Source organism: Oncorhynchus nerka, linkage group LG7 (assembly GCF_034236695.1).
Source record: "Oncorhynchus nerka isolate Pitt River linkage group LG7, Oner_Uvic_2.0, whole genome shotgun sequence".
Taxonomy (NCBI): Eukaryota; Metazoa; Chordata; class Actinopteri; order Salmoniformes; family Salmonidae; genus Oncorhynchus; species Oncorhynchus nerka.
The window spans coordinates 54,822,895-54,836,149 of record NC_088402.1 but is presented as its reverse complement, the minus strand read 5'-3'; the positions used below and the strand labels follow the sequence as shown (position 1 = coordinate 54,836,149).

Sequence of the window (13,255 nt, the reverse complement as noted above, 5' to 3'; positions counted from 1 at the left end):
CCAATCACGGCCGGATGTACTACAGCCTGGACTCGAACCAGGGGCTGTAGTGACTCCTCTTGTACTGAGATGCAGTACCTTAGACCGTTGCCCCACTCAGGAGCCCAAATTAAAGGTTTGAATAAGCAGAAAGGTGCATAAAAAAAGGAGAAAAGTTCCAGGGAATAAACCACCTTAACCCAGGACTGAATTTCCCCCTAAGTGAACGGGAAAATAATAGGTCTACCTACACACATCTGGAACTTTTGTAGCCTGCAGGCCATCCCTGTTGCTCGCCAACGATTGGGGAGAACTGATGGCGGGTACAGCGCGGAAGTGAATGCGGATGTGACGTTTATGGACACCCCTTCATAACAATCTATCACCGCAGGATGTATTATGAAAGGCTTCGTAAAGTTGTGTTGAATAACCACGGTTTCTCCGCCAAATTACACAACACCACGTGTGCATGGTAAACTCAGTCATTCACGATTTTGTCTGCAACACTATTAAAACAAAAGTACACGATTACATTTGGAACGAAGCGAGCATGGCCAAGCGTAAAGAGTCTGCAGACACAGCAGTGAAGACCGACACAAAGAAGCCGAAGAAGGTTGCAAAAGGCAAAGCTGAAGGACCAAGAGCCAAAAAAGGTAAATCTAGCCAACTAGTTACAACACCCAGCAATGAGCAAATACTTATAGGAAACGGCCGTTGAAGAAGTTCTACCTTGCCATTTAGCTCATTTAGGCTACATTGTGACAACATTACATTATCAACGTTTATATACAGGATTTGTTTTTGTTGAAATTATTATTATTTATTTTTTAAATTATTATAATATTTTTTGTATACGTTATATAATAGGGGGTACAACAATACCGACTATACGAAGTTAAGACACACACGTCACTGGTTTAGAACGCTTTCTTATTCGAAGAATGTACTATAGAATGATCGTGTGAGGTCTGTTTACACCTCTAAACAGCATGAGAGTCCCAGATGAATAGCGTGAGACTATGGCGAACTGTAGGTGTAACGAGGGTTATGGTAAAGAGAGAACAATTATTCATAATTGAATAACAACCATTCTGCGTTACGACGTTGCATCTCATATCATAACTTCTGCTTCAACTTTGTCACTGATGCGTTTCAATGGGCCAGCATCTGTCAGATTCATGTTTATTACAGATTGTGTGCAGGTGCATCGTCTTGCATGGTTACCATTGTGGATCAACTGTCTTGTCTGCATATAAAAACGTGTTTACAACTGATCTGAGTTGATTGTGTGTTTTGATTTTCTGCCGAATTAAACTCTGCATTGGTTATTTCTTTAAGACTACATAATGTTTCATCTGTAGAAGCTACAAAGCATCTACAGATGTCATATGAAGATTTACAGCTTGCTCTGTAATACGAGTAGTATTTTTATATGAAACATTTTTTAAATCTATATCAGCAAAAAGAAACGTCCCTTTTTCAGGACCCTGTCTTTCAAAGATAATTCGTAAAAATCCAAATAACTTCACAGATCATCATTGTAAAAGGGTTTAAACACTGTTTCCCATGCTTGTTCAAGGAACCATAAACTATTAATGAACATGCACCTGTGGAACGGTCGTTAAAGTGTGCAGAAGAGCACGAGACAAAGGAAGGTGTAGCATTGGGGAAAGTAGTGTTAATTGTAGGGGTGCCCATTGGGCTGGGGATCAGAAATGTCCTGTGCGAGAGAGGCAGGTTGAGGTTTCCAAGGTTAGACTAGTGCAGAAGTTGTCATATGCTGATGCAGTGAAGAAAGTAGAGGAAGATGGGTCAAGGGGGAGGGATCCTGAGAGGAGTGTTGTGAGTATTCGATTTAAGACACTAACAGCTTACAGACGGTAGGCAATTAAGGTCACAGTTATGAAAACTTAGGACACTAAAGAGGCCTTTCTACTGTCTCTGGAAAAATGGAGTATGGAGTAAAAAGTACATACTTTTCTTTAGAAATTTAGTGGAGTAAAAGTTGTCAAATGTAAATAGTAAAGTACAGATACCAAGAAAAACACTTAAGTAGTACTTTAAAGTATTTTCACTTAAATCATTTACACCACTGCAGAGATCCCACCCAACTTTGATAGTGGAGTATATGTATATGTTCAACAATATATAGACAAATTTACCAAATTTGATTTTTTAAATTTCCAATATTCATGTTTATATTTGTTCTATATTCATAAATGAATGAAAATGTTGCGTTTTTTACAGAGCAAGCAGTAAAGCTTCATATGACACCAATGTTTGCTACGTAGCACCTAAAGATGAAACACTATGGAGTCTTAAGGCCAAAATGTCATAAATATGCTCAATTATGCCTTTAGATACAAATGTCAAATATATGTCAACAGTCCTTCCTCCAAAGCACTATTTTATGGATTACATTTTGTGAAAATCCCCCAAATCATGGTCTTTTTTTTTGTCTGGGTTTCGTGAGGAATCACTCATCAGTGGATTATTCAAAGTTTTTCTCTCACTTTCATCATCTTATCATGACCCATCTTTCTTTCTACCCTATCAGAGAATGGAGAGGAAACGGAGAAGGTTCAGAGAAAAGCCAAGCACAAATCCTGTCTCTCTAAACCTAAAGTAGGGGACACAGCCGAAACAAACACCAGCAAATACTTCCAGAACGAGACTCCAGTGAAGGAGGAGCCTGCTGATATGAGTCCTGAGACTGATCTCATCCCTCCTTTTATCAGAGCCAGAAAAGACACTGTAAAGCCTGTGAAAGAAGAAGAAGAGGACAGTGAGGAGGATGAAGACTGGGAGGAAGTGGAAGGTGATCAAGAAATGAACGCTAGTTTTGATTTGTACAATGTTTGTAGGCCATATCTGTGTAGATTAATGTTCTCTGTTTTGTAGACCTATGATGGCTCTGGTCCTTGCTCTGTGTGTGTGTCACTATGTGATATTGCTGTCTGTCCCCAGAGCTGTCTGAGCCCTTAGGTCCAGTAGAGCCAGCCCTGCCCTCACAGCCCGTGGAGATAGAGATTGAGACCCCAGACATTATCCACAAGAGGCAGAAAAGGTGAGAGATGGCGGCAAGATGGCATGTGGTCTGTGTCTTTGTGTGTGCTCCTTTGGAAAAGCAAGTGTTGCGTCCTAGATGACCCAGTCAGACCAGTCAGACTGTAGGAGAATTAGCTCATTTTAGTCCAAGATGGAAATATGAACCATCCGTCAATTTACCGTGACAACCTGGCTCCAGGGAGAAGAAGAAGGCGGAGTTTGAGACCTATTTGCGACGCATGATGAACCGCTTCAACAAAGATGTGGTCGAGGACACACACAAGGTGAACACACACACGCACACACACACACACACACACACGTGTACCGTAAGGACCTCCACATGGCTTAGCTCACAGACTGTCATGATACTGCTGATGGGGGAATCACAGAATGGCTGTGGTCCATTTTATTTCTCCCTAACATGTTCCCTTCTCATTCGAATCCTTCTTACGATACCGATTTATTAACATCTCTCCCGTAGGTCCACCTCATGTGTCTTCTAGCCAATGGGATGTTCCGGAACCGGTTGTGTAGCACACCGGACCTGCTGGCCATCAGCCTGTCTCTGCTGCCCACCCACTTTACCATGGTGGCCAAGGAACGCATTGACACCAACTACCTCTCTGGCCTGCTCAAGTGGTGAGGAGGGCCTTCAATTTGTATTTGTGTGACTTTAACTGTGTGAATTATTTTTCTTCTTCTGCTTATTCCTTGTAGCATGCTGAACTATGTTTACCCTTCTTGACACCTGACTAATTCAATCATCCCTGCCTATGTTAAGTTTACGTCTTGTTCTTTGTCATTGATCCGGGTTGATTTTTGTCCAGGTTTGGGGCGACGTTCACGCTTAACCCGGAGCTTCCCTGTGAGGAGAGGCCCGACCCACAGGCCCTGCTGGAGAGGAGGCTGGGCAGCCTCACCGCTAGAGACCACCAGGAAATGACACATGTGAGTGGCAGGTATCCTGCACACTGAATGCACCATGCGGACATGGTTGTTCATGTCCCCCCATTGCACACACCAAAAAAATAATTGCAAATGGGATATTTTTTTGAGAGATGGCCACATTTTCCATATAGTTTTAAATCAAAGGTTAAACAGTTCAGGCTCTTATGGTATGACATGTTCTCTCCCTCGAAATTGAAATTGGGCCTAACTCAGTTTGCCTTGATGGCATTTAACCGAAGCCTGTTTTAAATCAAGTGTTTCCATTGTCTTAACTGCATGACGTAACCTTGACCTCTGTCCGCTGTGTTTTCCTCCAGCTGTTCCTATTGGTGCTGAGGTCGTTGCGGCTCTTCTGTCGACTGGTGCTCTCTCTGCAGCCCCTGTCACTGAAGCCCCCGTCAGCCAAGGTCCAACATTGGGTTTGCGTGTACACACTTTAAGGTGAAGTTCACAGGCTCTGTGTGTGTCCTTACCTGATCCAACTCTCTTTCTCAGAGCAAGGCCAAGAACTCAGGCAGCCCGCCTAGGAAGAGTCCATCGCAGAAGAAGCCTCCAAAAGAGAGCCCCTCAGAGCCCAAGGTATCCCCAGGGTCCAAGAGACCGGCAGGGGGGAGGGCCGAGAGAGGAGGGAAGAAGGCAAAAAAGAAAGAGGCAGGGGAGACTGAAAAGGCTGTGTCGGTGGGACAGAAACCCAAGAACTCCAAGCGCCGCAGCATAGCCTCGAAGGTGAGCTACAAAGAGGAGAGCAGTGAAGGGGAGGGGCCAAGTGATGGGGAGGAGTTCCAGCTGACCAATGAGGAAGACAGCGAGGACTCTGAGGGAGGAGCCAAAGCAATCCGAGCCAAGAAAGTAAAAGGAGGTAAGAGCAAGAGTACAGCTCCACAGAAAATAAGTAGTGGAGGCAAGAAGAGTGAAGAGGATGACGACGATTGGGAGGGAAACGAAGAGGAGGGGGAGGAAGAGCAGGGGATGAAGCGGGGTAAGAGGAAGGAGGGGAAGGGTGCAGACGAGTGGCTGGAGGTGTACCTGGAGAAGACTGGGTGCTGGGTCTGTGTGGAAGTGCTGCAGGGCGTGGGGCAGCCTCAACTGTGCTCCAAGCAGGCCACCCATCCCATGACCTACGTGGTAGCCGTGGACGGGGACGGTCACCTGAAGGATCTGGGCAGCAAGTACGACCCCACCTGGATGACCTCCACCAGAAAGCGCCGGGTGGACGAGGAGTGGTGGGAGGTGACGCTGGAGCCATTCCTCGGCCCCGAATCTGAGAGGGACGTCCAGGAGGATAAAGAGGTGAGAATGAGATGCAAATTCACACGCCTTCATTTGTACAGCTTCTCATTTAGACACTCCCCTCTCTCGGTGCTCTAGCTCCAGGCGAAGTTGCTGGACAAGCCGTTGCCCACGTCGATAGCAGAGTTCAAAAACCACCCGCTGTACGCCCTGAAGAGACATCTACTGAAATATGAAGCTCTCTACCCCTCCACAGCGGCCATCCTCGGGTACTGCAGGGGAGAGCCTGTCTATTCCAGGTAAGCAGCACACATAACCGGGATATTACACATTTGAGATTTTTCATAACTGATTTTGAATGCAAAGAAGCAGATAGAGATCTGTTTAAAAGTATAATTTTGTTTCAAAGTAGAGTTAATGGAAATGTTGCTCTATTTTGTTGGCGGGTCATGTAAATGCATTACTATGGTATGACCACTCATTGTTTGGTATCCAAAACAAATGTATCTTCTTTGATTGTGAAAAGCCATGAGAAATACAGTAGTACTTATTTTCGTCTGGGGTGTCCACAGGGACTGTATTCACACGCTACACTCCCGAGACACCTGGCTGAAGGAGGCGCGCACTGTCCGTCTAGGAGAGGAGCCCTGCAAGGTGAGCAGGGTCGTGTTCTTTAGGGCACACCATAGCAAAACTCACTTACACCCACTCTCTCACACACACACCCACTCTCTCACACACACACCCACTCTCTCTCTCACACACACACCCACTCTCTCACACACACACCCACTCTCTCTCTCTCACACACACACCCACTCTCTCTCTCTCTCACACCCACACCCACTCTCTCTCTCACACACACACCCACTCTCTCTCACACACACACCCACTCACTCTTTCTCTCACACACTCACTCACTCACTCTTTCTCTCACACACTCACTCACTCACTCTTTCTCTCACACACTCTCTCTCACACACTCTCTCTCACACTCTCTCTCACACACACTCTCTCTCTCTCTCTCACACACACACACACTCACACTCTCTCTCACACACACACACACTCAATCACACTCACACTCTCTCTCACACACACACACACACACACTCAATCACACTGACTCACACTCTCTCTCTCTCTCTCTCTCTCACACACACACACTCACTCACTCACTCACACTCTCTCTCACACACTCTCTCTCTCTCTCTCTCTCTCACACACTCTTTCCCATGCACGTTCTCTCAACCCCTCTCTCTCAGATGGTGAGAGGGTTTTCCAATCGCTCTCGGAAAGTCAGGATGGCATCAGAGCAGAAGGACAAAGATGACCTGGCTCTGTTTGGTGAATGGCAGACAGAGGAGTACCAGCCCCCAGTAGCTGTGGATGGCAGGGTATGATTACTTTCTAATGAATGTGTGTGTGTGTGTGCGCGCATGCACATGTATGGTGCATTTTTATAAACAATTGAGTTAAGTAAATGTTTGTTTTCTCCAGGTGCCTCGTAACGACTTCGGCAACGTTTACCTGTTCAAACCCTGCATGCAGCCAGTTGGCTGTGTCCACCTGCGTCTGCCTAACCTCCAGAGAGTGGCTAAGAAGCTGGACATGGACTGTGCAGCTGCTATCACTGGCTTTGACTTTCACGGTGGCTACTCTCATGCTGTGTAGGTTTTCCATTGTTTGCGTGTGTGTGTGTGTGAGCGCCGATGTATGGTTGTGTAATTGTTTGTGATGTGTGTGTGCGCCGATGTATGGTTGTGTAATTGTTTGTGATGTGTGTGTGCGCCGATGTATGGTTGTGTAATTGTTTGTGATGTGTGTGTGCGCCGATGTATGGTTGTGTAATTGTTTGTGATGTGTGTGTGTGTGCGCCAATGTATGGTTGTGTAATTGTTTGTGTGTGCGCCGATGTATGGTTGTGTAATTGTTTGTGTGTGCGCCAATGTATGGTTGTGTAATTGTTTGTGTGTGCGCCAATGTATGGTTGTGTAATTGTTTGTGTGTGCGCCAATGTATGGTTGTGTAATTGTTTGATGTGTGTGCGCCAATGTATGGTTGTGTAATTGTTTGATGTGTGTGCGCCAATGTATAGTTGTGTAATTGTTTGATGTGTGTGCGCCAATGTATAGTTGTGTAATTGTTTGTGATGTGTGTGTGTGTGTGTGTGCGTGCGCCGATGTATGGTTGTGTAATTGTTTGATGTGTGTGTACCAATGTATGGTTGTGTAATTGTTTGATGTGTGTGTACCAATGTATGGTGGTGTAATTGTTTGTGATGTGTGTGTGCGCCAATGTATGGTTGTGTAATTGTTTGTGATGTGTGTGTGCACCAATGTATAGTTGTGTAATTGTTTGTGATGTGTGTGTGTGTGCGCCAATATATGGTTGTGTAATTGTTTGTGTGTGCGCCAATGTATGGTTGTGTAATTGTTTGATGTGTGTGCGCCAATGTATGGTTGTGTAATTGTTTGTGTGTGCGCCAATGTATGGTTGTGTAATTGTTTGTGTGTGCGCCAATGTATGGTTGTGTAATTGTTTGTGTGTGCGCCGATGTACGGTTGTGTAATTGTTTGTGTGTGCGCCAATGTATGGTTGTGTAATTGTTTGATGTGTGTGTGTGCCGATGTATGGTTGTGTAATTGTTTGTGATGTGTGTGCGCCAATGTATGGTTGTGTAATTGTTTGTGTGTGCGCCGATGTATGGTTGTGTAATTGTTTGTGATGTGTGTGCGCCAATGTATGGTTGTGTAATTGTTTGTGTGTGCGCCGATGTATGGTTGTGTAATTGTTTGTGATGTGTGTGCGCCAATGTATGGTTGTGTAATTGTTTGTGTGTGCGCCAATGTATGGTTGTGTAATTGTTTGTGTGTGCGCCAATGTATGGTTGTGTAATTGTTTGATGTGTGTGTGTGCCGATGTATGGTTGTGTAATTGTTTGTGATGTGTGTGCGCCAATGTATGGTTGTGTAATTGTTTGTGTGTGCGCCAATGTATGGTTGTGTAATTGTTTGATGTGTGTGCGCCAATGTATAGTTGTGTAATTGTTTGTGATGTGTGTGTGCGTGCGCCGATGTATGGTTGTGTAATTGTTTGATGTGTGTGTACCAATGTATGGTTGTGTAATTGTTTGATGTGTGTGTACCAATGTATGGTGGTGTAATTGTTTGTGATGTGTGTGCGCCAATGTATGGTTGTGTAATTGTTTGTGATGTGTGTGTGCACCAATGTATAGTTGTGTAATTGTTTGTGATGTGTGTGTGCGCCAATGTATGGTTGTGTAATTGTTTGTGTGTGCGCCAATGTATGGTTGTGTAATTGTTTGATGTGTGTGCGCCAATGTATGGTTGTGTAATTGTTTGATGTGTGTGCGCCAATGTATGGTTGTGTAATTGTTTGATGTGTGTGCGCCAATGTATGGTTGTGTAATTGTTTGATGTGTGTGCGCCAATGTATGGTTGTGTAATTGTTTGTGTGTGCGCCGATGTATGGTTGTGTAATTGTTTGTGTGTGCGCCAATGTATGGTTGTGTAATTGTTTGTATGTGCGCCAATGTATGGTTGTGTAATTGTTTGTGTGTGCGCCAATGTATGGTTGTGTAATTGTTTGATGTGTGTGTGTGCCGATGTATGGTTGTGTAATTGTTTGTGATGTGTGTGCGCCAATGTATGGTTGTGTAATTGTTTGTGTGTGCGCCAATGTATGGTTGTGTAATTGTTTGTGTGTGCGCCAATGTATGGTTGTGTAATTGTTTGATGTGTGTGCGCCAATGTATGGTTGTGTAATTGTTTGATGTGTGTGCGCCAATGTATAGTTGTGTAATTGTTTGTGATGAGTGTGTGTGTGTGTGCGCCGATGTATGGTTGTGTAATTGTTTGATGTGTGTGTACCAATGTATGGTTGTGTAATTGTTTGATGTGTGTGCGCCAATGTATGGTTGTGTAATTGTTTGATGTGTGTGCGCCAATGTATGGTTGTGTAATTGTTTGATGTGTGTGCGCCAATGTATGGTTGTGTGTGCGCCAATGTATGGTTGTGTAATTGTTTGATGTGTGTGCGCCAATGTATGGTTGTGTAATTGTTTGATGTGTGTGCGCCAATGTATGGTTGTGTAATTGTTTTATGTGTGTGCGCCAATGTATGGTTGTGTAATTGTTTGCGATGTGTGTGTGTGTGTGCGCTGGTTGTTACGTAGTTTGTTTCCGTGTGTTTCTTCTCTAGAACGGACGGCTACATTGTGTGTGAGGAGCATGAGGAGATCCTGAGAGCAGCCTGGGCGGAAGACCAAGAGATACAGAGACAAAAGGAGAAGGAGGGGAGTTGTAGTGTGTCTGAATGTGTTTGTTTTAAAGCCTCTGTTTTGCCACTTCTCTCAAAGCACATCTTTTTTTCAACTGCCACTGGGTATTGTACAGTTGAATAAATACGTAATTCCTGCAATTAATCATATCTTTATGGAGAAGTGTTTTTATTTTTAACTATGGTCTATTACAGACATTATCTTGTTTGTTAGGTTAGTGCTTCTCATGTTTTGCTCACATATGTCTTGTGTGTGTTTTCCAGAAGCGGGAAAAGAGGGCAGTGGCTAACTGGACTCTGCTGGTGAAGAGCCTGCTGATCAGGGAGAGACTACAGCGTCGCTATGGGAAGAAAGGCCCAACACCCGCAGGAGGCCTGGACCAACTGAAGAGCCAGGATAGGGAAGGGGTAGAGGGTCTATCGTCTGACGAGGAAGGGGAAGGTGGGCCGAACACGGCTTCTGCCGCACTGGCACAGGCCTGGCCCCAGAACAGACAGGGGGAGCAGGACAGTGGCACGGGGGGAGCCTCCAAAACTACATCCAAACAGCAGAAAAGGGGCCAGGAAAAGCACCTTTTCCCCTTTGAGAAAGTATGAGATCCTCCAACCCAACTCTCTCTGGCGCCCATCCAGTCTTGTTCTTCATGTCGCCAGAAGTAGGTCAGACCGACAGGCATCTGTTCTTGGTTCCTGCTGTGCTACAGGAGATGTAGGTCATTGTAATCCCTGTGGACCAGAACAACAAAGCAGTCTGGTGTTAGTGTGGCACATGGGCATGCCTGAAGTGTCCCCACTTGCGCCAGCGAATAGCTCGCTTTTCGCATGGCGCCCGACTGGTAAGACGCTTGAGAATTGCTGTTACGTGTGCTAGCAAGGCAGAGGTCCTGTGTTTGAGCCTCTGTGTAAACCCGACTCAGGAGGAAGTGGTCCTCTCTAAGCTAGCAGCGTGACCACCTTTACACTGGCACAGACTCTAACCTGCACTGCTGCAGTTGGTGGAACCTCGACGTAAACTGATTCTGTTTTTTTTCCCCACACTCTCATATCGCTCCTGTCTCTCTAAACACACGTGTGTGTGTGTGTGTGTGTGTGTGTGTGTGTGTGTGTGTGTGTGTGTGTGTGTGAATGAACGAACATGGAAGCTCAGTTGTCTGTCTCTACTGTGTATAAGTAGACAGTATTTTTAATCCAAAGTATTTTTCTAAGAATTGTTATAAAAATGTTTGAATTGTTGTTATATTACAGTGTTGATGTGATGTTAAAAGAATGGAAATAAATAGCAGATATTTTGGGGACTCGTTAGTTTGACCCAAATAGAAGTGTTGACTCATGCATTTGTATCATCATCAAGCTGCCCAAACTACACTCGGACATTCACAGCAAGCTCAATTTCATCATCACAATGTCTCATAGCAACGGTATGTTTTTATCCTTGAGGCAATGGAGCCAATCACTGATTGTCAGAGACAAGGAGGGAGTTATTTTACCCTGGCTTGGGTTGAACCGGGCAAAGGCCCATCATGTCATCAGGCGAAAGCGGGGACGGAGGAGAGCTCTTCTCAATTCGCACGGTAATCTGCACCGCTTGGTCATGTTGTCAGCATGGTGCATTGTCTATAAACAGCTCTTTTTCCATAAAAAAAAATGTAATGTCAAACTCGTTTTTGTTTTCATTTGTTCTATGAGATAATATCACAACAAACCTTTTATTGTGCGTTATTACATAAATGCTTCAAAATTCACCAAGTGACATTAGCTGGAGAAGATTACCACAGACCTTATTTTCGCCGTTTATTCTAAACAAAAACTCCATTTGTTTTTCCATAGGCTTTGTTCAACGAACCATGGCGGAGTTGGCGCCTACAAAAGATGTCATTGCTATTGCTTTCTATTACGACACATGCTTAATTACGTCATTTTTGTTTTGAGCTGACTTCGCCGTGGGGCTATTGGCTCGCCCGGTTCCAAATTGAATGCAATCTACTTTCACCTGGTGAAAATCACGCCTACACGGGAGCCCGGGCGAGATTAATTGAACCCCCTCAAGGATTACTCTGCAGGTCAGGGATTCCCAACACGATCCAAGTCCCAGTGTCTGTGACGCCCGCCGTTTGCTGCAACAAACGCCCAGCGGAGAGCGTGGTGAAACAGACGAGCCAAAATGTCCTGATGAGTTTTGATGCGGTCTTTACCCGACAAAGTCAAGTTAGGATATGTCAGTTATCCGTGCAAGCTTTTGTCCTAAACCCATTAGGGTGCTTTAGGTGCCAAGCTTATGGTCATGTTGCAGCAGTATGTAGGAGGGAGAATCCTAGATGTGAGAAGTGTGCAGGAGGGAATGAGACAAAGGAATGTGTAGAATAGGTGGAAAAAGTGCTGGAGATCAGAACTGTCCGGTGAGAGAAAGGCAGGTTGAGGTTGCCAGCATCAGAGTAGTACAGAAGGTGTAGTATGCTGAGGCAGGGAAGACAATAGTAGAGGAATATGGGTCCAGGGTGAGGGATCCTAAGAAGATCCCTGTGAGTAGGCTGAGGCCAATAAAGAGTGATAAGAATAACGTGCTTCAATAAGGTTGGCTTAGCCTACTGCAGAAATGGAACGTAAATCAATGAAAATATATGTTGTGGTGGCAGCTGCAGAGAAATACTTGGGTGTATAAGATTTTACTGCAGAAGAGTTAGAAGATGTGTTTGAATTATAGTGTCTCGTCCTCCCAGGTTGTAGGCCTTGTGTAAATCAGATAGGTGGGGTGCGTCTCTGATGTGATCTTCCTCGGGTTCGTGCCGTGGGGGAGAACTCTGTGGGCTATACTCGGCCTTGTCTCAGGGTAGTAAGTTGGTGGTTGAAGATATCTATCTAGTGGTGTGGGGGCTGTGCTTTGGCAAAGTGGGTGGGGTTATATCCTGCCTGGTTGGACCTGTCTGGGGGTATAGTCGGACGGGGCCCACAGTGTCTCCCAACCCCTCCTGTCTCAGCCTCTAGTAATTATGCTGCAATAGATTATGTGTCAGGGGGCTAGGGTCAGTCTGTTATATCTGGAGTATTTCTCCTGTCTTGCTGCTGTTTTCGACTCTCTCTATACCGCACCTGCTGTCTCTAACTCTGAATGATTGGCTATGAAAAGCCAACTGACATTTACTCCTGAGGTGCTGACCTGTTGCACCCTCTACAACCACTGTGATTATTATTATCTGACCCTGCTGGTCATCTATGAACGTTTGAACATCTTGGCCATGTTCTCTTATAACCTCCACCCGGCACAGCCAGAAGAAGACTGTCCACCCCTCAGGTACCTCTCAAGATTTTTACCTAGGTTCCTGCCTTTCTAGGGAGTTTTTCCTAGCCACCGTGCTTCTACATCTGCATTGCTTGCTGTTTGGGGTTTTAAGGCTGGGTTTCTGTATAGCACTTTGTGACATCGGCTGATGTAAAAAGGGCTTTATAAATACATTTGATTGATAGGGCCAAGTTATTGGTGAGGTTTTAATGGGTGTGGGGTTAGATGGTTGGGCACTTTTTTTCTTCCCCTTTCCCGTGTCCTTTTCCCTTCCGTTTTGTGTCACAAAGTGTAATGGATTCATCCTACACAACAGTAGGTGGTAAATACAGGGTGATCAGCTTCTATCTCAAGGCAATCAGACTGTTAAATAGCCATAACTAGCCGGCTACCACACGGTTACTCAACCCTGCACCTTAGAGGCTACTGCCCTATATACATAGTCATTTAATCACTGGTCACTTTAAT

At 45.0% G+C, this 13,255-nt stretch overlaps 1 protein-coding gene across 2 annotated transcripts; it reads left to right on the top strand.

The window, feature by feature from the left end:
• Window positions 1-326: 326 nt before the first annotated feature.
• Window positions 327-11,167, top strand: xpc (xeroderma pigmentosum, complementation group C). Of its 2 annotated transcripts, XM_065020635.1 has the most exons (15): window positions 327-632; window positions 2,537-2,604; window positions 2,718-2,797; window positions 2,947-3,046; window positions 3,227-3,311; window positions 3,512-3,669; window positions 3,858-3,978; window positions 4,296-4,385; window positions 4,474-5,268; window positions 5,347-5,507; window positions 5,781-5,862; window positions 6,474-6,605; window positions 6,709-6,878; window positions 9,433-9,526; window positions 9,775-11,167. In XM_065020635.1, exons 2-15 carry the CDS (start codon window positions 2,540-2,542, stop codon window positions 10,105-10,107), a joined length of 2,466 nt encoding a protein of 821 aa, XP_064876707.1. In that variant the 5' UTR covers window positions 327-632; window positions 2,537-2,539; the 3' UTR covers window positions 10,108-11,167. The 2 variants fall into 2 exon arrangements, with proteins under 2 accessions (XP_064876707.1, XP_064876705.1); XM_065020633.1 differs by having other exon boundaries at window positions 2,537-2,797.
• The last annotated feature ends 2,088 nt before the right edge of the window (window positions 11,168-13,255 follow it).

What these genes read in the sequence shown, in the direction of transcription:
- xpc (XM_065020633.1), top strand. Translation starts at nt 449, where the DNA reads ATGGTAAACTCAGTCATTCACGATTTTGTCTGCAACACTATTAAAACA. An exon ending in CAGTAGCTGTGGATGGCAGG is followed by an intron (nt 6,606 to 6,708) that starts GTATGATTACTT and finishes TGTTTTCTCCAG; the next exon opens with GTGCCTCGTAACGACTTCGG. An exon ending in GGTGGCTACTCTCATGCTGT is followed by an intron (nt 6,879 to 9,432) that starts GTAGGTTTTCCA and finishes TTTCTTCTCTAG; the next exon opens with AACGGACGGCTACATTGTGT.